The sequence below is a fragment of the Vigna unguiculata genome, chromosome 3 (genome assembly GCF_037176805.1).
Source record: "Vigna unguiculata cultivar grain cowpea cultivar isolate G323 ecotype 2 chromosome 3, ASM3717680v1, whole genome shotgun sequence".
Lineage (NCBI taxonomy): Eukaryota > Viridiplantae > Streptophyta > Magnoliopsida > Fabales > Fabaceae > Vigna > Vigna unguiculata.
The window spans coordinates 6,204,386-6,230,292 of NC_140794.1; the positions used below are offsets into that span (position 1 = coordinate 6,204,386).

General features: G+C 31.9%; 3 protein-coding genes across 3 annotated transcripts; 1 reads left to right on the forward strand and 2 right to left on the reverse strand.

Annotated features, from left to right (window-relative positions):
- Positions 1-1,853: 1,853 nt before the first annotated feature.
- On the reverse strand, positions 1,854-4,304 carry LOC114178525 (uncharacterized). Its single transcript, XM_028064489.2, has one exon. The coding sequence runs from the start codon at positions 3,526-3,528 to the stop codon at positions 2,053-2,055; it is 1,476 nt and encodes a 491-aa protein (XP_027920290.1). The 5' UTR covers positions 3,529-4,304; the 3' UTR covers positions 1,854-2,052.
- A 12,097-nt stretch (positions 4,305-16,401) lies between these two features.
- TPR14 (tetratricopeptide repeat (TPR)-containing protein) lies at positions 16,402-19,320 on the forward strand. Its single transcript, XM_028066133.2, has 5 exons — positions 16,402-17,773; positions 17,875-18,070; positions 18,145-18,317; positions 18,396-18,729; positions 18,831-19,320. Exons 1-5 carry the CDS (start codon positions 16,851-16,853, stop codon positions 18,954-18,956), a joined length of 1,752 nt encoding a protein of 583 aa, XP_027921934.1. The 5' UTR covers positions 16,402-16,850; the 3' UTR covers positions 18,957-19,320.
- Positions 19,321-19,756: 436 nt separating this feature from the next.
- Positions 19,757-20,809, reverse strand: LOC114176182 (PLAT domain-containing protein 3-like). Its single transcript, XM_028061134.2, has 2 exons — positions 20,632-20,809; positions 19,757-20,534 (listed from the first exon to the last, which is right to left on the reverse strand). The coding sequence occupies exons 1-2, from the start codon at positions 20,701-20,703 to the stop codon at positions 20,043-20,045; spliced, it is 564 nt and encodes a 187-aa protein (XP_027916935.1). The 5' UTR covers positions 20,704-20,809; the 3' UTR covers positions 19,757-20,042.
- Between the last annotated feature and the right edge of the window lie 5,098 nt (positions 20,810-25,907).

A 25,907-nucleotide genomic window follows, 5' to 3' on the forward strand; every position in this document is an offset into this window, starting at 1 on the left:
TATCGTAAACTTTATTTTATTAAATTTAAAATAGTTAACATGGCAGTTTTTTTAAATGAATTATTTAAAATTTGATCATTTTAAAAAAAGTAAAACATTTAAAAAGTGAAATTATTTTTTTCATAAACAAAAACTAGATTATGTAAGTTAGTTTATAAAAATTCTTATAACTTATCTAAATTTAATTTACAAACAAAATTCATTTCATTGTCATCTATATATTATGCATCTTTTTTCATTCCCACACATGGTGATATGGGCACTTCTCTCATCTATCAACTGTAACAACACTGTTCCTAAGTGATCATAATTCTTAACCCTTTCTCTCTTTTCGTCTCTCTCTTTTCCTTTTTCCCGCGTTTCCTTCACCAGCTACATGAATAACCGTACACGTAAAAAGCAACAAATTTTGCTGTCTATACGACAAACAGTTATTCTATCTATATAGATACAACAATAACAAATACACTGTTATATAAAAAAAATAAAAAAAAAATCAGATTATTATTTGAATTGGAATTTTCTCTTGTCGTACCGTATATTAATAATCCATACACCAGGACATTTAGCCGCAATGTGTTCCTTCAGATTTGCATTATTTTAATTTTCTAGAAAAATTCTTATTCTATTGTATATTAGTACGGAGTTGTTATTCACGCCAACAAAACTCACAGCAAAGTGCAATGAACCATAAAGACTTGCAAATAATTTAGGTATCGGTGTCGGACACTTCTTCAAGATATTAAGATACTCCAAACCATTTCATCCTATGGTTTTTCTTCTTCCATTAACACTTCTCAACCACATCACCGACTTTCAAGACCCCACCTTTTTTTATATCCATCAACACGAGTCTCATTTGAGGGTCAAATACAACATGCATGCCCCAGCACCATTTTTCTCATGCCTCGTGCCAAATTCAAATAAACAGTTTCATGATGCAAATTACACAGACGCTTTATCCTTTTTCCAATTTTTCAGTGTATAATGATTTTTATATAGATACACGCCTGCCATTATAATTGGCTCAACAGGTCACTATTGAAATCTTATTATTGCACATCATGGCTACATATTCGGCAGTGTAATTTTTTGGAGTGATGATGACGTACACATGTATATGCTATATCAATATGAGTGACTATTTCCTAAACTCTGATGAAGAAAAGGAAAATGATTTAGCCGTTAAAATGCAGAGGCGTGAATTGTTTGCGTCAATTATTGTATTGTGTTGTTTCGAAAAACAACAATAAGTGGAAGACGGTATGGACCCATGGATACATGGCCATGTGTAACGTGTTTTATATCTCATTGTCATAATCTTAAAAAGTTGGAAACATATGAAAATGTCTTTGATTTCGATAAAACAAGGATGCGGCGGCTAAGAATTCCCCAAATGTCGCCACCAATTACTCCTAGAACCCACAACTTTATAATCGGCGTTAAATTAAAGACTGATAAAGAAAGAGAGAAGATCTTTCTTTGCAGAACGTACATTAGATGCCAAATGGATTGAAGGAGAGAGAGAGAGGCACTCATGCTTACACATTCTTTTTCTTCTTTTTTTTTTTCTTTTAATCGTGTTCAATGAACACAGCAGATTTACATACAATTTCTGTCTTAAACTCAGGAAGTCAAAACCAGTATCATATATTATAATCTCACACCCATTGACATAGTAAAGACACAAAAATACATAAAGGGAGAGGAACACTTTGAAACTACCAGGATCCTTTTGTAACAACCAGGGTCCTTTTGTATATATGATTAAAAGCACAACTCAAGATTTGAGGGGAAAACAATAATTGAGAGAGAAGTTAATTAGCCGCTACTTATTTACACATTATTTGAAGGGAACCAAAGCACAATGAAAAATAGTGATTAATTAATAATTAATTTGATGGTCATAGTTAAGATGAGGATACCAAGATTCTGTCTTCCATGCATTAGAATTATACTAGCATATAGTACCATTAGTTGCTTTAAACTTTATGAAATCACAAACATCAATCCTTTTTTCTTCTTCTTATTCTGTTTGGTGGCCCATATGCTTTAATCAGAAGAACAATTAATCCAGGATTCCACCATACCTTGGCTTCTGGCAGTTACACTGAACTCTGGTCCCTTCTCTCCATGAAAATCCGATGAAGAAGCTGGGTAGTGTACTTTGCCATTGGTGACTCGCTCTGCAATGTCACTGTAGCTGACAGTGCCAGTGAGAGCTCCTCCTCCTCCTCCTCCTGCGTGATCGCAATCATTGTTGGTAATGGTGCCCGTTCTCTGGGCCCATTCCGTTGAAGGATTAGCATTACTCAAGTTATTGCTGTTGTTGTTTCCACTTGACAATGCTCCCACTCCAACCGATGTTGAAGAAACCATGTTCTGATGAAGACACCCGAGGTCGGTGTTAACATGGCATTCGTGTCTCAGTCCCAGCTCCTCAAATACCCCCATTTTGAGACTCGGCGGAATTTCCAAGGAGGGTTGTTGTTGTGGTCTGGAGACAAGGACAGAAGAGTTGCCAAGAGCGTACCTGGGATGCTGATATGCTTCGAGAGTAGGAGCGTTGTTATAGTTGAGAGGCTGTTTCATAAGTCCAAAATGTTCGGACAGGTTTTGCTGCTGTTGGTAGTTAATGGAAGTTGAATTAGTTGTAGAGTTAGTTGAGGGTGATAAGGTGTTGGAAAGGGAAGGAGGAAACGGGTGAAGGCTTCGGAACTGCAGTTTCTGCGGAAAGGGGCGAAGAAGATAAGGAGGTGGCGTGGGAGGGTCCAAAGGGTTAACATTAACGTTAAGGTTGGATCTCAGAGTTGGTGTTGCGGCTGAAGCGAAGAGATCCAGCCTGGTTCTCGGGAAAGGCGAGGATGTGAAGGGTGGTGCGGGGATGCCTGTGAATTCCTGAACCATGGCTCGGAAATTGGTGGTGTCTGTGGTTAGCACAGTGGTGGGTGCACGCCTCGAAGCTCTTGACCGTTTCTTTGGGTTTCGAACCACGTTGGTGTTGTTGTTGTTGGTACTGATACTGTTGGTGGTGGTGCTGTGGGTTTGAATTTGATCATTGTTGGCGGCTGACACCGAAAGCATTAGTCCTCGGGAACCACCTTCTGGAGGCAAGGTAGGAAAAGCAGCACTATTGTTGCTGCCCCTTGTTTGAGTGGAGAGAAAAGCTTGGTTATGCGGCGAGGGCGATGATGAGGAGCAAGGTATGAAGTTAGCAAGAATGGGTTGGTTTGGTTCGGATCTACCCGGTTTGGACCACATGACGTCGAGGTTTAGAAGTGATGTTGAGGTTTGGGTAATCGGATCCAGGTAAGTTGATAAAGGGTCGAAGATGTGGGTATTTTGGTGGTGGTGGTGCGGTGGTGGGATAAGTGGGTGGAGGTTATTGGGAGCGGCAGTGTTGAAGGAAGGAGGTTGGGTGGGGTTGTTTAAGAAGGCAGAGAGTTGAGATGATTGGGCGCGTGAATCGTACTCTTCATCGGCACCGCTTGAAGATTGCAAACTGCCGCTAGTGTTGGCGGAATCCATGAAAGCGGAAAATGGAAAGACGTGAGGGAGGGAAGTGGAGAGAGATTTTGATCAGTTGCAGATAGAAGAGTTCATTTAAGAGGTATGGGATGGGAGGGAGGGAGAGAGAGATTTCTGTGGTTGTGGAAAGACAAGCTAGTTGTTTTGAGAAAGTGGTTCCTCCCACCAACGTCTTTAAGGCCCTGCAACACTGCAACTAGCACACAGTGCTCGGTTCGCTTTTACTTAATCTGTGTTTGTGCAAAAGGGTGTTACGTAAACAAAGGAATAAACAGCCCACGGATGATCATGCATTTAATACTTGGTGCAGAGAGAGGTTGGGAATACAAGTTTACTCTGTTTTGCTTCTTCTTGCCTCTTTCTTTGTCCTGGGTTTTGGATCACTACTGTACTACCACTACTACAGATTGTGCAAAACGGATCGATCCAGTATTAGGGTTTGAAGTGAAAGAGAAAAGGAAGAGAGAGAAGGAAAAGGATAGTTCTCTAGCCTTTTTCTCCTATAAAAAGAGAGCCTCTTCTGGTAGATATGTGGTTTCACCAGCAAAATATCGGAGTGGGGTAGCTATAGGAACCAAGAAAGAGAAAGAGATGGCACCCTCCCAATGGTCAAAGTACGAGAGATTTGTGGTTTTCATTCAGAGACTCAAACGGAGGAACACATAATAAACAACACCAAAAATGGTTTATTTATTGACAACCTTAACCTTCTTTACTTACTCTCACTGTTCATCTTATATCTTGCGGAATAATGAGGTGTACAAGCAACCAGATCAGAGTGATGGTTGTTGAATTGCATAAACCCAAGATATCAACCATATATAGCTTTCCAACTTGCGTCAATAAACCATAAAAAATACGTACACATATAATTATTTTTTCTCCAAAATATTAAACAAACTCCATATCTTCTATGTATACCAAGAAATGTCACTTATTTCTTTCCAATAGCTTTGACCCAGTCAGAAATCTTGATATTTATAAATTATAAATAGGTGAAAAATCTCACATAAAATCTAAGAGAATCTTTCACAGTGTTTCTCTAATATCTTATATTTTATACGATTTTCCCCTGTTAACTATTTTTTTTTATTAAGAATGGTCATGTTAATTGTTAATTGCTAATACTAAGCACTGGTAAAAAGAAAATTCCAATTTTATTACCAGGTGCCTAAAGTGTATATATATATATATATATATATATATATATATATATATATATATATATATATATATATATATATATATATATAGATGGATGAATCAGTTCAACAACATTCATGTTCGCTCCAACCAACGACACTTGGAACCAATAATCAACAGAAACATTCCCTCTTTAGTGTGTGTTTTTGGGAAGGGGAAGCTGCTCAACAATCAAATGATCATCAAATAATCCTCAAAAATAATTAACTTTGGTTCCTATACATAGTCCATACAATATGTACGTGTATTATTTTTATACCTTTTTCCCCTTTGCATAACTACGATTGTCCTCAAACTATAACAACAACATATTTGGATTAAAGTTCGAATTTTCCCGATTCATTTTGGCAAAACTATATTTCAATTATTAGTCCAGATATAGCTCATATCTATTAAGATAAAACTCGTGTAATCAATATCTGTCAACTTTTCTATGTCTATACATATAATATATTTGTGAACTTCAATTTTGATGCTAATTGTTTACATATAATCTAAAACTTAGGTTGGAATTTGGTGTTATTGAGCTATTTGGTCCATGTTTTTACAGTGAGAATTTGAGATAATTGAAGGTAATGTACATTGTAGCAGTTTTGATCTACGTACGTAGTAATGTAAATAAGGTCGTGTGTGTATGTGTATGTGCAAGTATAGTGTATAGTTAGTTTTCCTTAACAGGGACAACATGGGCCCACTAGACCATTTTTTTTTCTTCTAAATTTAAAATTTCATGCTTTTATAAAAGTTTAGTAAATTAAATGCAATGTTAAGACATTTAATGTGATGATTAGTGGAATATTAAAGAAGTGAGAAGCGTAAGTGTATAAAGGAGATGCCATACGGTCATACTACGCTATGTTCTTCTTTATTCTGATATTGCATATATATTTATTAATATATTATGGTGGTAGATAGATACCGTGATAGAGTTGGTTTAAGAATAAAAAAAGCAAAGGTGGGTTTTCCGTTAATGTGTGGAAACTGTTGAACAAATTGTGTCTGGGGTATGTTGCTTGAAGATGTAAAAGTAGTTTAATTTGTATTACTGGATAAGCGATTAATGAAAGAAAGGTTCGGAAATAATATTGATGGGACCTTTAATCTAATCTACATTATTGTCAAATCCACAGTAATTGGAGTTGCGGACATACCCATTCTTGTCTCATCATCATCATCATGTTCTCCATTCGTTTTTTCATCTTCATCCATCCACAATTCTATCTTACAAAATTTAAATACGGGTATAATCAGATTTAGACTATACTCCAATTTCTAACCGAGTTTAAATTTTATATCGGGTATAAATGAAAAAAATTATCATAATATATAAAATTTTAATTAAGAATAAATATTTAAATAAAAGATTTTGAATTTCAGTTGCATGAGTAAAAAAGTTGTACTGGTAATGAATGAAAGAGTTGGAGATGTCATCATGAATCTGGTGTGGTCAAGAATCCTCACTGTATACATTCTTCTCGCCCATACTCCTACTTCACACAACGGATTCTAAAATCTTAATCCTTTCTTTTCTTATTCACCAAACTGTTCCCTTTCTTCAGAATACATTAACGGGAAAAAAGTTATAATTTTCTCTTTTTTTGAAAAAAAAAAACTTTCTGGGGTTAGATCAATTTCTTCATAAATAATTCTCAAAGATAAAAGTAAGAAAAATAGAATGATTTTTTAAAAATAAAAACTAATCTGCGTATAAGTTGATAGAATTTGAAGAAACAAATACATAAAAGTTTCTGCAAATTAATTAATAGATTAAGGTATTTTAACTTGTGAAATAATTTTGTTTTTCTGGTTTACTTTCGCTGAGTTTGTTTATACATAAAAGTTAACCTAAATATAGATTTTTTTTGTTATAAATAGAAAAAACATTGATTTTACATAAGAGTATTAAATATTAAAGAAGATGATTTAATTTCTTTATATAATTAATGTATTGAAATCAATGTCAAATAGTTCGAGCATGGCTTGAGTTTCGTCTTTTGATGAAAATTATTATTGATTAAAATTTATTTATTTCTCGATTAAATCACTCTAGATTAAGATAAAGTCTTAGAATATTGATATACAATACTTCAAAATAAATATCATTTGTATAAAATTTAACACTCAAAATTAACTCATAAATTATCTGATTTTTCCTTTGGATCCTGCTATATATATCCTTTACGTTTGAAGTGTGTTTTTTTAGGTTATCTGAAGTTTAAGCTGCACAAGTAATGAATTTTATTCTATTTTTGTTGATGCTGTGATTGAGGCTAGGGTTAAATATCTGCAAAATGAACTTTAGCACATTAAAGTAGTTATTTAGCATAAATGACAATGTATGATAAATGCAAACAAATATTGTTGGTTTTGGTATATCTAACAAGTAGGTTAATCCTTTATTCAAGTTAAGATGTCTTTAAACAGATTAATCATTAAGTGGAAGCCAGAACAATACAATTGCTCTAAAGAAGGAAAACAGAGAAACTGTCATGTTGAACTTTCCCGAATGCATGACTCTGTAAAAAAACTTATCCAACATGGTTGAGTTATAAACAAATAAATAAACATTAGACTGCAAAAAAACAATATTGTTGTGTTTAATTTAAAAAAAAATAATAATTAGATGGTTGGTCTCTTCTCTGGGATGTGTCAATTTGATCTCATTTTTAAAATATGTTAGTTGTATTTCAACTTTTGAAAAGTGTTTCACTAGGTTATTTAAAAAAAATTACTAACAACGTTTACGATGTGACATGTCACATATCAATCTGTGATTTTTTTTAATTTTGTTTTTTCAAATTGTCACGTGTTAAGTCTTTCGTGTAATATGTGGTACTGTCAATGTCACATAGGTCATCAGTGTTACTATCAAGTGTTATTGTCTTAATTTTAATTTAGTTTGTCTACATATGTCTCTTTGTTTCAATTTAGTCCCCACATTTTTTATTCAATTTAGTCTCAATTATTTTTTTCAAAATAGAAAAATATTGTCTCTCAAATTTTAAGACCAAATTTATTATTTATATAAATGTTATATTAATATTCTTTTTTATGGAAAATGACTTAAAAAATTAAGTACTTACATTTATATTAAGATTTAGTGGTAAAAGTCATGATTAAAAAAACATAGATTAACAATTACGAAAAATGTAATATGTTAAAATGTGACTTACAAATCTAATTACTGATATTTATATTAAAATTTAGTGATAAAAGTCATAATTAAAAAAACATGAGTTAACAATTAAGAAAAATATAATATATTAAAATGTGACTTATAAAATTAAGTATTAATGTAATGATTAACAAAACATAGATTAACAATTAAAAAAATATATAATATGTTAAAGACGTTATTTACAATAAAAGATATAATTATAACATATATAAAAATAATAAAATAATAAATTTGGTAGAAATAAAATTTATTATTATTATTATTATTATTATTATTATTATGAGCACATGACATATATTTTAAGTTTAATTGGATTGTGTTAATGTATAACAAAATTGTTAATAAAGTACAACTCTTGTATTTATGATTTTCAATTTATCTTCATAAAATTCAGCGCTAAAAGTGAAGTTTTGCATTTTTAGCCATTTTGCATAAAAAAAATTGTAGGAAAGAATATGAGGACAAAGACATTGGATAATTATGATTGTTACAATTATATAGCATGTCATACTAAAAAATATAATATAATTATGGTACTCAAATGCAACATATATTTAATATGTAATGAAATCATCTAATAATATTCATCAATTAAATTTATTATTTAATATAATGCTTAAAATTAGTTTTAAATCTAAAATCTATATTTCATTGTAGTTTCGAAGTATAAAAATATTTATTAACAAATGTATACTATTATTTATAATAATAATAATAATAATAATAAATTATTATTATTATTATTATTATAAAATTATAAATTCAAATTCATCTATTATATTAGTAATTATACATTTATTTTAAATTAATTTTTTAACAATCATTGTTACAAAATAATACTAATCAATTTTACTTATTATTCATTTATTTATTTTTCAAACAACTTTTTATTTTTACCTCAAGAACGCATTTATTATATTATTAGTTCTACAATTAATAAGATACAATTAGTCATATTAATATATTTCCGTTTACTCTTTGAAAGTAATATTAAAAATATATGTAAATATTTAATAATTTTGTTTTGAAATATTTTAAAAAACATGTTTTAATGTGATATTTTTATTTTAATAATATATAACAATATTTATGAACACATTCAAAATAAAAAATGATAACTATATTTTTATTTTATTCTTATAATTATTCACAAGTTTTATTCACATAATTTATTTTTCAATTTTTGATAGAAACATTAAATTTTGAATAATTTTATACTTTCTAAATGCATATTTCAAATTTTAATAATGAATAATTAAAATCTAAAGCGATTATATTTATTTATTCATCTATTTCATTAAATCTTTTAATAAAAATTTACATAAAAAACATATTATATGAATTACTATTAGGAATAAAATTTTATATTAAACATGAAACATAAAATTTTACACAGCACCAATTAACATTTATTTCTTCTAAATATTTTATTTTATGATAATATTCTCATCATTCAAAAACCTAAAAGTAACATCATAGTACAAATTTTGAATTCTGATCCATTTTTCTACTACAGTGGATCATCCGTAATTAGAGTTAAGTTAGGTTCTCGATGATGAAGCTCTAAACCTACACAGAAAAAAGTTGAATTGAATAAGTAGACAGAGAAGGTGTATGTTTTTGTAATTGTTTTTTAAAGAAAATATTTATTTTTGAAAATATAAAAATAAAACACGTACGTGAATATTTTGAAGCCTCTCGTTCCGATTTAGGTGGTTTTCCTCTCTCGTACTATTTTCCACCATCTGTCAATAATCAATCAAAATGAGTAAATAGATGGATACCAGAACAGCTGAAAAAGATATCTCCATCACCACACTAATCAAAGGTTAAGAAATTTTGAAAAATAAATCCACAAACCAAGAAAAAAAAAACATATTTGGTCAATATTTTATGTTTATTTAATTTGTGTTGTTTTCTGAGGTGCGATCAAGCTGTACGTAAACTACTACAGCCAAATTGGACGAATTTAGAAAGGTACGTAGAACAACCACACACGAAGCCGATGATTATGCAAATAAAAATAATAAAATTATCATATCATCATGCGTGGAAAAGTTATTCAATTTCCTTTCCTTTATTTATGTTCAATTTTGTTTTCGCTTTGTTCCCGAGAAGGAAACTTTGTAACACAACGTATATTTAGAGCTAGATCAACCAAAATTTCCTTATTAATGATGCTTTTACCTAACCTAACCACGCCAACAATTTCAAATTTAAGATACTTCAAACACGTGATTAGACACCACTAACTATAGCTTCTTCTTTTTTGTATTTAATTAATACAACTCATTAATCACATTTAAAATTAACACCAATAATCAACATACCTGTTGTAAGTCATTGGAACATAGAAAAACAGCATTACGGTGCCCATGCAAAGTGTCAACTTATTAGGTTTTTAATTATGTTTAAAAAAACCGTACGATATATATATATATATATATTTGGGTTGTATGAAGAGTTACAATTGGAAATTCTTAAAACAAATTTATAAGTAATGTAAATTAAAAGCTGATTTTGTAAGTTTGTAAATTCTCACTTCTTAAGATGATACTCTAATACATGTTTTAAAGTGAAATGATGTGTTTGTTTTATAAGATCGAATTAGAATTAAAATTCGAATTAGAACTAAAAATAGAACTAGAATTAAAATTCACGTCTCAAAAGTAATACCAAAATGACTATTTTGAAAAGATACAATGAAGTTTTAACATCAATAACCATAAACAAATTTATATATAATATTAAAACATTACCTTTAATTTAACATAAAATCATTAGCTTAAAGTATTCTTAAATCTTTAATAATTTTAGTTATTGTTGATTTTTTTTCGTAAAAACTTTGAAAAGATCTAAAAGTAGTGGAACGGGGTTGTGTAAGTTTGTGCGATTCCTCTGAGTTCTTGTGTTCCTAACAAGGGCATTTAAAAGCATGGGTTAAATATATTTTTGGTTTCTCAAGTTTTAATGAATTTTGGAATTAGTTCCTCTTTGAAACCTTATATCAATTTAGTCATTTTATCTTTATAAATGCGTAGATTTAGTCCTCCTTACCAAATTTTGTTAAGTTTATTTGACATTTTAAACACATCTTATGATAATATTTGAGTTAACATTGAAGCAAAAATGTGTCAAACGATGTAAACAATTCAAATACTATCATGAAATGCACTTGAAACATCATATAAACTTAACTAAATTTGGTTAAAAGCACTAAATTCATAATTTTTGAAAATGAAGAACTAAATTGGTCAAAATTTTTGAAAAAAAACTAATTCTAAATTTTTACAGAAACTTGACGGAAAAGAAAAATTAAAAGCAGAATAAGAAAAAGAAGAGCTTGTGGGTTATGGGGTTGATGAAAGAGATACCTTAATGATGATGCAGGAGAGGTAACAGCTATTTTCTTGATTTGATCTTCGTCTATGGAATTGATATGAAGATGGTGATATGAATAGATAAGCATAATTTTCTATTCGGGAATGCGACTCAAATTTTGAGTATTTCATACCAGTCGCCATTTTGATAAGTCCAATGCCACCTAACGTTTTTTCTTACTTCCCTTTAACCACATCATCCTTTTCTTTTGCGTTACGTTAATTAAACTATTCTAATTTATATTTTTCAAATCTCATTATACTTATATTATATATTATTATATAAATCCTAAATTATAGTTAAATTCCTAACAAATTGCAATGTTGAAACAATAGAAGAAAATTGAAGTGGTGGAAAGTGAAAGAGCAAAAGGGTTGGAGTTAGGACTGCGTCAAAGGCACATTAGAAGTCTACGTAGTGGGTGTGGTGGGGCTTTTTAATTTGTAGCACTAACAAATCTGTTCTTTTCCTCCCTTCTAAGTAAAAACTTGTCTTTTTTACCAAAAAATATACTAGTTTTTCGTCATCAAAAATTATTTTGCTAACACAGTTATTATGGGTTTACATTAATAGTACATTACATTGATAATATGCGACTATTAACTTTAAGTATATAAATAGATATAATTATTTTTAAGATTAAATATGTTTTATCATATCCAATTCAAATGTATATTAACATTTACAAAATAATTAAAAATTAAAATGACTATCTATTATTTTTTATTTTTGAAAATTAAAATATATCAAAGTTTGAAATAAGATAAATTATAATTTTGTATCCAAAATTACATATTAAAAAGCATATTTGACTCAATTATCAATGTTTCTACAACTTTAACAAGTATTTTTTTTTGTTATAAACATCCCGAAACATATCATTTTGTCATATATTAAGGCGAGGGGAAAGTTAATTGTAAGGTTTACTAATATTATAATACTTATTTTTATTTAAATAAAAGTTACACTATAAAAACATCTTATTGACAACCAATTTTAAAATTATCAAAAGTTATTAATTATTTTATAACGATCAATTTAGATACTAATTTACATAACACAAAATTATTCATTACTAAAATAGTCATTATTATAAATAAAAAATTATAATTAATATCTAAATTTGTCACTAATTAATTAAAGACTAATTTAGAAACAGATTCCTTTGATAGCAAAATCCTTGGTAGCTAATGTTGAGTGTTTAGTGACCAATTTCCTTTGATAAATACATTTTAGAAATCAATTCAGAGATCAATTATAATTTTTTATTTATTATAATGACTATTTTAGTAACCAATAATTTTTATTTTATAAATTAATATCTAAATTGGTCACGTGATTAACAACTTTTAGTTACTAAAATTGTTTGTTAATAATTTTTATCTAGTTTTAATACTTATTATAAATATTAATAGTGAGAATAAAAAAGTAATTTAGTCTTTATACATTATAGTGATAAAAAGATTGTTTGAGTAACATTTCAAATATATACATGTTGTGAAATTTATATTAACGAATATGCCTAATATTAATTTAGAATTTTCCAGATATTTTTTTCTTCTATTGAATACATTTAGGAGATAAAAAGAATTCATGTACCCACAAACATGAATTTTAGCATATAAAAGATGTTGATTTTTATTTTGAGAGACGTGTCTTTATGATTTATTTTTCAAGACAAATTGACTTTTATTTTATTTTTATTCTTCTGCGAATAATAGATTTTTAGCTGTAGGGGAACATGGTGAACAACCTATGAAACGAGACAGAATTTGGCATTTGACTTGTGTTCGTTATTTTGGGTTTAGCAACTCAAACTTTTGTTCATTGGATTCAACAGTCTACATTATTGTTCATTAATTAGAGTTCAACAATCTACACTTCATTCCAAACTTTGACGAGTAACAATTTGGGATTGTGAGAAAACCGACAAAACAAACTCTCAATGTGGTCCTTTTGTTTACTTTGAATACAACGGGGAATGAGAACAAAGAAAAGAAAAGAAAAAGGTAGAAGATGCTATTTTTTTATTAATTGAAAGGGAAAAGAAAAATGACCAAAAATATTTTTTTTAATTATGTTTTTGTAGATTAATTTTAATAAATTATTCAATATATCAAATATGGATTTTTACTTTAATTGATTGATGGATGAAAAACACAAAAAGTAAGCATAACTAAGATGTAAAAATATGTCTAAGATGACCTTATCTAAAAACAATAATTATAATTAATATATGTAGTTTAAAGTTTGCCATTTTTTAAAGAGAAAATTATATTGGTAACTTGATAAATTATCATGAGAATCATTCATTTCTTATTAACACACATGAATAATAATATATACATGTCAAATTTTCTACTCAAATCATCAAGATACAATATATTATCTTAATTTTCTTATTTTTGTATGAATGAACCCGTTACAATGTATTACATGTTTAAATTAACTATCCAGTCCTTTTTTTTTAATTAATTGTTTATAGTAATTTAATCAAGTTAATGGTAATTACTGTTTTTTAAAGATATATATATATATATATATATATATATATATATATATATATATATATATATATATATATATATATAGTCTCATAAAAAAATGATAAAAACACATGGAATATTTAAGATTTATATTCTTTCTATTTGAGGTTTTCCAATTTTTATTAACCATAAATATGAAATTGCTACTTAACTTTTGTTTGAATTCATATGATTCACTAAGAACATTCACACAACAACACACACAAACAAATAACTACTTCTTTTGATTAAAATTTGTAATCCCCTTTAAATTCTTTTATATTTTTTGAAGTTCCACTATGGATCGATTGAGGTATGTTGATGTATTACAACTCCTTGTCAAGAACATAGAAGAAATACGTGTTTCTTTGAAATCAGATGTTAGGAATATAATGATACAAAATTATAGACAAACATAAAAGGGTTTTATATCATACATACAGGGTCCTACACAGTGAGAAAAAATTAGTAGAAATATTAAAGAAAAAAGAAAAAAATCACATGGGTAATTTAAACTTTTCTTAAGTCTATGAGAGTGCACGAAGAAAATATGAAGGTACAAAAAGAATTACCCTACATATTTTTTGGGCCTCATCAACCCAACAAGCCCACATAATAATGACATAAAAGTCGAATGTGCAATCTGCAACAAAGGAAGTTACTACACCTTCAAAGACTCTTACAAAAATGTTGAAGAACAATAAGCAAAATTTAGGAATCTAGAGATTTCCAAACTTGGCAAATCTAATTAATTCAAAGTAATTTATTTTATTCTAGACATAAATCAAGTTAATTATTGAATTGGTTTTTTTATTTTCAAAAGCAAAATAATTTGATCTCTCAATCAACAGTCTCAAATTTACTATGTTTAGACTCGTATTCTGAACTCTCATCAACTTCTTATTTACTTTTTTCACACATATGATTATTGTTCCTGCAGAAAACAAATAAGATGAGTTAGGCACAAGCGTCATGAGTTAGGCACAAGCGTCACCTTACCATGTAGTCCGCTATCTCCTCAGTTGGCCTCTCCCCGGTTGATACATGTCAGCTTAAACCCAATAGGGGTTACCTGCAGAAGAGTCTCCGAATCTCAAGTAAGTTAAAGCTCTCAGAAGGTCAAATCAGTGATTAATGAATGCGTACCTTTAATTACTGGGATCCACGTGTATTTATAGAACATTAATGATGTCTGATTACCTCATGGGCCAGGCCTTGACTTGGGCTCTAGTTTGGGCCATGAGTGGGCCTGGGCCCTAACCCAGGCCCTTAAGACCTATTGAATGCGGGGGCTTCTATTTTCACTAAGTTTATTGGAGTTGTCGGCCTGGGCTTTAATCTTATCAGGTCTGCTGGAGTAGCCGGCCTGGACCGGCTACCTATCTGAGGTTACATGAGGTGTAGGTTATTCTTCTAGAGGTATAGGTTAAAACCGGTACAAGTTAGGCTGATTCGACAAAGGCTGAATACTTGGCTGCCTTGATATATATATTGTTTATTTATTTGGTCGAGTTTGGTTAGGTGTGGTACAATTATATTAAGGGTCTTTGGTTATGATTATAGTTCAACTTTTTTGTTGCATTTTATTTTTAATAAAGATGATAATGAAATATGAAAAATTGAAGTATAAACGTTTGAAATTCATTAATTAATTAATTAATTGTTGCCTAAAATGTTTGAGGGGTACAATTCTTTTCGTTGGAAGTAATATAAATTTAAAATTTTGTATAGCAAGAAAATAATGATGTATTTTTAATTTAATTCAATAACGTAAAATTAACTCCACTCGATCTATATCAAATAAGTTTAATTCAACTTGAGGAAAAAAAAAACTCTTACAGATAAAATAAAAAATGTATAACTTTGATATAAATATGACTTAAATATATATGAAATGTTTTACAAATGTTCTACCGTATTTTAGTTCTTAAAAAAATTGTTATTTTCACAAATCACATTTTCTTAATATTCTTTTTCAATCTCTACAGTAATTATAGTTAATTTAGTGATGTTATAATTAGCAAAACTAAAAGATATTAATTAAGATTTTTTTTTTGGCGATTTCAACTGGGATACTTTCCAAACAACATGAATAGAAAAGTTGACAAAAATAAACTTCAACCAGTAATCTGAAATGATGTCAGTTTAAATAACTCAAGTTAATATTAACTAAAATTAATTTAATTGATATCAAATAAGAAAAAAAAAACTTTTTCAATTTTATTAAAATAAAATTAGCGTATTTGATAAAAAAAATAATATTAATTTAAAACAAACATCAGTTTAATTTTTCTTAAACTATTAATAATTATTTATTATTTAATATTTAAATAATATTAAGTATTTGATGGTTATTAAAATATTTCATAAAAGAAATTTGATGGGTTGTTTTTTTTTCTAGTAACATTTCAGATACGAAAATAAGGTCATCTAGATTTGTTTACATATATGTTACAGCTGGCATGCAAACGTGCGATGCATGTTTGTCTTAGTTGTTGAGATGTAAGAAATGAAAAAGGGCAAAATAGGAAGTCTACCATTTACCAAAATTGTCGAGATCCTTCATCCACCCATGACCGGGTCTCTGGGTTCCTGTCATAATCAAACAAGCAACTGAAACGAAACAAAAAACAAAAAAACTGAAAACTAACTATTGCATTTTTCTTTTCAAAAAGTTACACATTTCTGCTTCATTATCCTCCCCTCCTTTCTTCATCGTTCAATTGCGTATAACCTTTCCAACTTCAAGGAACCGAAAAGGAACAAGCTTTGTCTCCTAGGAACAGAAAAGATTGAAGCTTTTGTTGTTTCAATGTTCGATTTTACATGGTTTTGTTGGAGATTTCTCAAGTCATGAGTCATTAGAATCAATCGTTATTTTCTGCAATTCTTCCCATTTCTTGAATTGTCATTTCAACCAGCCTATCAATCTTGTCTCTTTTTTAGCTGAAAAACGTACCGATCTTTCATCGTGATCAACAACACCACCACCTTAATGAAGCATCCTTAAACACAGATAACCAAACCATTTTAACATGGGAAACAACTCTCAGAGTAAATGTGGCTGTGGTGGCATGATATTCTGGCGTTCTGCTTCCAAAGACAACAATGCCGACAATTTTGGAAAGGCATCAAAGACCTCAGACACAAAAAAACAACAGGGTGGTCGTGAAGGTGTAACTTTGATTGAAACAGCTTCATCCGACAAACACGCAGATTCTTCATCTGGTTCAAACACCAAGCCAGTCCCTCTTGTTAACCAAACCCGCCAAAGGAACCATCCTAAAGCGTTACAAACCCAGGGCTACGTGAACAATGGAAGAAGGGTCCCTAAAGAAGCCGAGGGTAATGTCAACAATGGAAGAAGGGTTCCTAAAGAAGCCGAGGGTTATGTCAACAATGGAAGAAGGGTCCCTAAAGATGCAGTTGGCATTTCTGGTGAACTTGAAAGCATGTTTTCCGATCGCCAAAAGGGAAGCAGCACCCTTGTTCGTGCTTCTTCTAGCAACGTGATGATGTTCAGTAATTTAGGTAACCTCAGGAAAGGAGGGAATACCAACACCAATTCTCAGAACGTCGTTGATTATCGTGCCAAGCAAAGCGATGAAAGCCCTGTTTCTAACGGAAGATACACAAACCAAAGGGTGGAGAATGCAAGTAAAGGAAGCACGGAAAAAACGGGTTCTCTATGCAGGGCCGTTTCCACTAGAATGGACCCCGAACAATTGAAGATAATGGGCAATGAGGATTACAAGAATGGAAGATTTGAAGAAGCATTGGCTCTTTATGAGGCTGCAATTTCAATTGACCCCAATAAAGCTTCCTACAGGAGCAACAAAAGTGCAGCATTAACGGCTCTTGGGAGGCTTCTGGAGGCTGTGTTTGAGTGCAGAGAAGCCATTCAAATAGAGCCTCATTACCAAAGAGCTCATCAGCGATTGGGGAGCCTGAACAAGAGGTAATAAACTGTGATTGTGAAATATAATACTTGCATTTTTTCTTTCTTTCTTTCTTTCTTTTTGGTGTTGTCGCTAAGTGTTAGTTTATGTTTGTCTACAGATTAGGAGAAACAGACAATGCTCTTTATCATTACAAACTAGCAGGATCAGAGGCTGACCCGGAAGAAATGGCTAAAGTAAAGAAAATCCAGTTCCATTTAAACAAATGCACTGAGGCACGTAGGATAGGAGACTGGAACAACTTGATTAAGGAGGCCAGCTACGCTATTTCATCTGGTGCAGATTCTGCTCCACAGGTTCGCTATAATGCCTATCACTTTTTCTAGGTTATGATATGATAATATGTATCTGATTGTGGCTTTACCTGAAGATATTTGCATTGCAAGCCGAGGCATTTTTGAAGCTCCGTAGGCATCAACATGCAGAGGAAGCACTTCTGAAGGGACCAAATTTTGATGTTGAGCAGTGCACCAGGTTCTTTGGACAAATTTGTAATGCAAACTTGTTGGTGATTCGGGCTCGGGTTTATTTGGCAGTTGGCAGGTTAGTGTATCATTTATAAAGGAAGAACAGAATGTGTTTCTTAATTAATCTTCATATATGCACTCATTGTTGTGCCAGGTTTGATGATGCTCTAGTTGCAATTAATCAAGCATGTAAGCTAGATTCAAACAATAAGGACGCGATAAAGGTGATGACGAAGACTAAAGCTGTGGCCAGTGCTAGATCAAATGGAAACGAGCTTTTCAAGGCATCAAATTTCTCAGAAGCTTGTGCTGCATATGAAGAGGGGTTGGAGAATGATCCATATAACTCAGTTTTGCTATGCAACCGAGCTGCATGTAGATCAAAATTAGGCCAATTTGAGAAGGCCGTGGAAGATTGCAATGCTGCTCTTAACTTACGACCATCTTACAGCAGGGCCAGGCTAAGAAGGGCAGATTGCAATGCCAAGGTAAAAAAAAAGGAACTGAAATTTCCTTTGTTTATGAACATAATGCAGTGTGTTTTTAGCATTTTGATGTGGTTTGTGTTATGTTTACGATGCAATTGTAGTTGAAAAGATGGGAAGCTTCAATTCAAGACTATGAAATATTGGTAAAAGAGACACCGGAGGATGAGGGAATAAAGAGGTCTTTGATGGAGGCCAAAGAGCATCTTCTGCAACAGCGAAGTGAATGAAGGTTATCGAGTGTGGTGGACTTGAGAGAATGGTTTGCACTTTAGACACTGAGTTTGGTGAAGAAATATGAGAAGTGATGCGTCACAAAGTTGAGGACAGGAAAATGGCCCTACTGTGCCTGTAATGTGAAGGATGATAGATAAGCACACTTATGGTCAATGATCAATTATCAATTATGAATTCTTTGTAGAGAAAGTTGTGGAGGAACACTAGGGACCCATTGTCAAGGGTAAAGTGTCAGTTTAATTATTTCTAATGTTGAATCAATCAACTGAAGGTGCAAATTTTTCAATTTTTATATTGAGATTGAAGTTTGACTTGAATGGTTGGAGATAGCTTGATATCCTCTCATGTTATGCCATGAACAGATTGATTATAAAGAAACTATTTTTTTTAATGAAGGTATGTGCATATGTAAACTTGTGTCATCTCCACGCGACTTACATGAAAAATTCAAATAAGCAAATTAATAAATATACGCCAACTGTATTTACACGTGGAACATGTTCTCGTTAGAAAAAATACTAAATAAACAAACGTGTAATGAAGAAAAAACGATTTCTGTATGAAGTTAAAAAAATAAAAACGCAAGTATTGGCAAAAGAAGTGATGTAATCACGTGGCAAAAAATCACACACAAGAAGTCCTTCACTAATTCCTACGGCATTACATACAACCTTAATGAAAATTTAACTCTTCACAACCTCATGTTAATAAACGACATAACAAAAGAACAAGTTATGGTCATAAGGCAAAAAAGAAAAAATAGTTGAGTACTAAATAGTGTTGTGTCCATCCATTTCAGTAATTTTCATTTTTTTTATATTTGAAAAGCGAATTCAAAACTTCAAATACACACGACCTCAATACCATAGCGATTGATACAGATAGTTTCCATTATAATTGAAAACTACAAAAGAAAAAACGGGTTTTGATCCCTCAAACCCGCTTTTCCAATTCAAGTACTAAGAGGATGCTTATTTTCTTTCGTGATCGTTGCCATAAAAAGTTCCCCAACAGCAGCAACGATAACCGAATCACACTCACATAAAGAACCACCTAAACCTTCCTCACGGAAGTGTAATCTAGATTGCCGATCTGGGTCCAGATCCGGATCCGGATTCGGATTCAGATTCAGCGCGCTCCGAAGCTAGCCGGGCCTGTTCCAAGCTATAGCGGCAGTGGTTCCTGACCGCCCAAAGCTGGTAGGGGGAGGTGTCGAGAGCGAGCCACTGCTCCACCTCGAACTGTTCCTGAGAACAGGGTTTGTGGGGCCCAGTGGAGGTGACTTCGACGTAGTTAAGGTACCAGCCGTGGTGCGAACCGGATCCGTCAGAGGTAACGTTGACGGCACAAACGGGTCCTTCAAGACATGGTGCCTTTCCGCTGAAGATGTCGAGGTTGCCGCGCTCGAAGTAGTTGTAATCCTTTCCCATCAAACCGCCCCACGCTTCGAGGTTTTTAATGTAGATGTAGTAGCCGAACTTGTCGTACAACTTGATCCCGATCTTGGAGTCCGTTCCGCCCTTAACCACCGATCCGGTTCTAACGTACGCCGTGTACACGCAGTCGTCATCCTGCATTCAATTCAACTTCCGAGCTGAGTAACAGCGAGGCAGAGATTAACGAGATATTGAAAATTATGAATAATTGCAGCGTTTTGTTTTGTCTTACCGATCTAACGGTTCCTGCGATGCAGAGTGAAAGGAGGAAGAGGAGGGAGAGAGAGAGTGTTGAAGGTGCCATTTTTGCGTTCCTTGGAGCGCTGAAGAAGAAGGTGTTGCCATTGGTAGTGATTTATAGAGGGGGCCGCGAGGAACATGCTTCCGCTTTCTCTCCCTTAGGATATTATTAAAATAGCATCCCATCATTACATTACATTTTATATAAAATAAAATTAATAACCTTTTCCTTCTATTTTTTTTTTTTTTACTTTGTTACATTTGATCTTTCTATTAATAAAATGGTTGAATTAAAGTTCTATGAAAGGGTTGGATAAAGTTTTAATCATGTTTCTTAATTTGGAAAAAGTATTACCATCACTATTTCATTCTAAAATTATTGTTATTAATTTTATAATTTATCATTAGAAGATTTATGACTCTTGAATTAAAGTTATGAATATTTTTAATTGCAAACGATTTTATATGTATTTGAATTAAAAGTTCTCGCATCCTTATATTTTACGAAATTTAAATATTTAAATCAATCTTTCTTAAAGTTTAGTTTACGAGCTTATTGACATAACATTATTATAATCAATCAATACATTTAAAATATTGTTTCTTTTGGAGATTGAAACTTTGTCATAATTTTTTCATTAAAAAATATTTCAGAATGTTGAAGGAGGAGTGTGTATTTAAATTATCCTTATATTCGATTCTTAAGTGAGGTAAAACCATTAAATGTACCGAAGAGGAATGAAGATTCATCTCCATATGAAGGGCCAAGAGAAATCACTTTCATTTTTCATGGACAATGCTAATATTTAATTTCCCAGTCTGATGAAATAACATCGTTAGGATCAATAATTGCATCTAAGGTATTATTTGCTTTGAAGTCTGAAGCTATGTCAAAGTTTTGTCCTAAAAAATATGTCTCAGAATATTAGAGGAGGGATGTATTTAAACTGTCTATTCTTATCGAAATTCAGAATCTAGGTCTTTAAACAGGTGGTAAGATCAAAACATTGATTCTGATGATCTTAATGGCTTGACTGTTTTCGATAACTATAACAAAGGGTAAGATCCATTGCAAAAAACAACTCTTATGGATACTTAAGTCAATAAGAGAGTTTAGAATAAGTATATAAGAGAGTTTGAAAATGTAATTGTACTCATTAAATAAATGCCATGTATTTATAAGATTTGTATGCTCTTAAAATTTGTTATAAAATAAAAGATAATAAAAACTTACCATATACATGATAAAGTAGCGTGATAATAATATATTATTTAATCAAATTAACCATATATTATTTTATATGGAATTATCAAAAAAATTGAAATTTAAATTTGTCACTAATTAATTAAAAATCAATTTATATACTAATTTCTTTAATATTTCGATATCAATAATCTTTAGTTTAAAAATTAGTATTTAAATTAGTCATTATAATAATTAATTACTTTTCATTTCTAAAACTATATTTAAACATTTTCTTGTAGTAATCTTACATACTCTATTAATATATGATAACTGAATCAACAAATACCTCTATTAATAATATTTAAATAATGCTAAAACATTCTGAATCATGTTTTTACTACTTATTGGATCATATATATATATATATATATATATATATATATATATATATATAAAAGTTTTGTAATTTTTAATAAATTAAACCGACCAAAAGGAAGAAAAATATAAATAAGTAAAATAAATTTGATCTCTTGAAATTTAAATTGATTTGTAAGAAATAAATATTCATTCTTAATTTATTTAAAGAGTTCAATTTAAAAATTTAACTTACTTATTTAAAAATTAAATTATTTGTCTGATTTGTTTATAATAATTATTTTTAATGCTTTAAATATTTTTAAATATTTTTTAATCTTTATCAGTGTAGCATTTAATAATAATTTTAACACTAGAAAGAGTTATTTACTAAATAGAAAAAAAATGAAGTTCAAGTTTTAGAAAAATAGTTATTTACTAATTATAAATTTTTAGTTCAAATTTATTAAAAATGAAACATGTTTTTATGGCTAGTTTAAAAAAAAAAAAACTATTTTCTTCTATTTAATTAAATATAAACACTATAAATTGAAAACGAATCAAGAATAATTTAAGAAGATAAAGTCAAAACTTATTGTTGAGAAAATATTTATATTAAAAGAGATTTGAATACAGCGCATAAAAAATGTAATTTTATATAGAGATCGATCAGATTTAAAGATATACAAGGGTGTATTTTTTTTTAATTTAAGTAATTTCAATCTGGAAAGCATGTAATATATTATTTTAATGCTGAAACCAGTATTTATTTATGAATTAAATTAACATTGAAATATTCCTGATATCTCCGTACATTTCAAATTAGAATAATAAAATAACACATGCCGCACGCTTACAAAAATAATTTCTCCTTAGAAGTTAGAATAATGAAATAACATAGCCATATGATTTCAGTTTCTTAAGCCCTCCCTACATCATGTAATGTATATTGTTAATAGGGATGTTAACAAAATACGTACTCGCGGGTATATGTGGATAATACCCGCAACGGGTAGAAAACGAATATTAAAAATGGATACCCGCTATCCGCGGGTACGAGTATTTTTGATACCCGCATGTTAACGGGGCGGATACGGGTATCATAGTATCCGTACCCGTGGATACTCGTACCCGCTAAACTTACACCCCTTGACATTTTTCTCTTTCATTTATTTGAAATTGGGCATATGTATCAAATCTTATATAGACAATGACGTTTATGGTATGTTTGTTGTCAAATGATGGAATCAAAATAAGAATACTTGGCATGTGGCAATTGAGGTTTATTATTTGCTTATTTTGTTTATTTTTCAAGAACCAATAAGAGAAAGTGAGTTTGTTTATTTATGTTTGTTAAAGAATTTTCATTGTGTTGAATGTCATTTTATATTTACTTTTACAATTATTTGGACTTGTATCAACTTGAGTTTATTTGAACTTTATTTAAAATTTATGACACTGATGTATTTTATTTTATTTTATTTGAATTTATGATTAAATATTTGTTTTTTTAATAATTTTACAAATACCCGCAGATACCCGTGGACATCGGCGAAACTTGCTTGGGACAGAGGGGAGCCATGGCTCCCCCAAGCTTTTAATTATATATATTGTTCTTGCCGAATTCGTTCCGATTGGATGCCGAACTCAATCCAGCAAGAGCCACTAAAAAAAATAGTCTCCCTTTTCCTTCTCCCCCCTCTTCCTCTTATACCGTCTTCCCCTTGCGTGCCTACAAACATGCCAACTAGCCGAGTTGATTCCGTATCATGGGGGATTTAACTGACATTGTGGCCAATTTTCGTGCTGAGGGGGTTCTATTGTTACAGTTTGACTATGCTAACGAGCAGAAAGTGGGCCATTCGGTCCTTTGTTTGGGTCGATCTGTATTTCACTTAGGCCCGTAGGTCGGATTAAGCTCGAGCGCGCCGGGATATTACACTAACCCTCCGACCTTACGGACAATTTATTGGACGAGAAGGTCGTCTCACTTTCCTGGCGCGCGTGAGTCCCAATCATTTCAGTCATTTCACTAGGAGCGAATGGATAGGCGCCACGTGGCCCATGTTTCCAGAAGTTTTCAAGTGCCAAAAAACCCAGGTTTTCCCTCTTTTAAAACGTTTTGCGACCTCGTCTCTTCATTCTCCCTGCATTTCTTACACTCTTCCCTTTCTTCTTCTTTTGCCTCTGTTCGCGCCGTCGCACCTTTCAGTACAATCGTGGTGATTGCCCCGCTCCTTTTCTTCTCCAAGTATTTTATCTTGACCTTTGCTTCTTACAAGCGTTTCAGAATGTACTTTGTTTTGAGATATCCTACTTGATACTATCCTAACTGCTTGAGACTGGGGTTTGCGTGATAATCCTTGATTTGAAACTTGGAATGGGTAGTGTTGGACAACCTAGGAATGGAAAAATGCTTACTGCTTTGATTGTGAGGCCATTAGTTTCTCATGCTGCATTTTGCTTTTTAGAGGATATTTCTTTGCCCTAGTGAGTGGTTTTCCGGTTTGCTTTTGGAGGTTTTTGCCTTTCTGAGTGGTTTTCCGTTTCTGGTTGTGCGAGGGAATCCCTAGGTTGGAGTGCTTTGTTAGAGTTTGGGTGGCCCAATGACGACCTATGACGAGTTATATCCTTGGGCATCTTTAGATCTCCGCCGAGAGATGTCAGGCTTTACTTCCGATCAAGTGATAGATCGATTTCGTCAAAGGCAGAGACTATGCCAGAGTAACGAAGCCGACGCGACTGTGGTTCGTTGCGCCTTAGATGAGCCTGTGTGTGCTTATATCGAGGCCGATTTAGCTTCGGGGCATTTCTGCTTTTTCTACTCTACGCTGTTTTCTAAGGTCGGTCTGAGGTTGCCTTTGAATTCGTTTGAAAAAACCTTACTAACCGAGTTAAACGTGGCTCCTGCACAACTCCATCCTAACAGTTGGGCTTTTGTTCGAGCCTTCCATATCCTGTGTACACACTTTGGATTGGTGCCGAGTGCAAATGTGTTCTTGGATTTTTTTGAAATGAAGAAATCGACTAAGAAGGTGTGGTCCTCCTTGAGCGGTGTGAGGGGTAGAGGTCTCCTAACTCTGTTCCAATCATCCTACAAGAACTTTAAGGGTTCTTTTCTGAAAATCCAAGCGTCGCCCCAAAAACCCGACCTGCTTGAGGGTTTTCCATTATATTGGACTCAAAATCCGAATCTGGTCGGGGCGAGACAGCTCGGAGATCTCAAACCACAAGAGCGGGAGCATTGTTTACTATTGGAGCAATTGAAAACATTCTTTGAAACAAAACAAGTACTGAGTTATGAATATCAGCCGGCTAACCTCAAGCTTTACATTGGTTTGTCCTTGGATAATTGACTTTTATTTGTTTGCTTATCATTGTGCTCCTAACCTTTGTTGTACTTTTGCAAAATCGAGAATGGGAATGTCCAAGCAAGATTTGGCAAGGCGTCTGAAAAGTATTTGTGCCCCCTTCTTCCCCGACCAACCATTGTGGAGACTTCAACCCGAGTAACAGAGGCTCTACAGGTCCCTTCAGATGACGAGGAGACTGTGTCCGAGACGGGGTTGAAGCGCCGTAGGAGGGAATCAGTGACCCAAGTAGCGGCCAAGGCGATAGCAACATCTTCTCATTCTCGCCCTGAGCAGGCTACGTCATCTGTTGGAGCGCTGCAGCTCAAGGGGTTGAGTAGTGATAGCCAGAGTTTTTGGGACGCATCTTACCGACAT

Excerpts from the sequence above, each read along its gene's own strand:
- LOC114178525 (XM_028064489.2), bottom strand. The coding sequence starts at position 3,528 with ATGGATTCCGCCAACACTAGCGGCAGTTTGCAATCTTCAAGCGGTGCC.
- TPR14 (XM_028066133.2), top strand. The coding sequence starts at position 16,851 with ATGGGAAACAACTCTCAGAGTAAATGTGGCTGTGGTGGCATGATATTC. Across the intron at positions 17,774-17,874 it reads TTGGGGAGCCTGAACAAGAG|ATTAGGAGAAACAGACAATG; the intron begins GTAATAAACTGT and ends GTTTGTCTACAG. Across the intron at positions 18,071-18,144 it reads GTGCAGATTCTGCTCCACAG|ATATTTGCATTGCAAGCCGA; the intron begins GTTCGCTATAAT and ends CTTTACCTGAAG.
- LOC114176182 (XM_028061134.2), bottom strand. The coding sequence starts at position 20,703 with ATGGCACCTTCAACACTCTCTCTCTCCCTCCTCTTCCTCCTTTCACTC. Across the intron at positions 20,535-20,631 it reads TCGCAGGAACCGTTAGATCG|GATGACGACTGCGTGTACAC; the intron begins GTAAGACAAAAC and ends AATTGAATGCAG.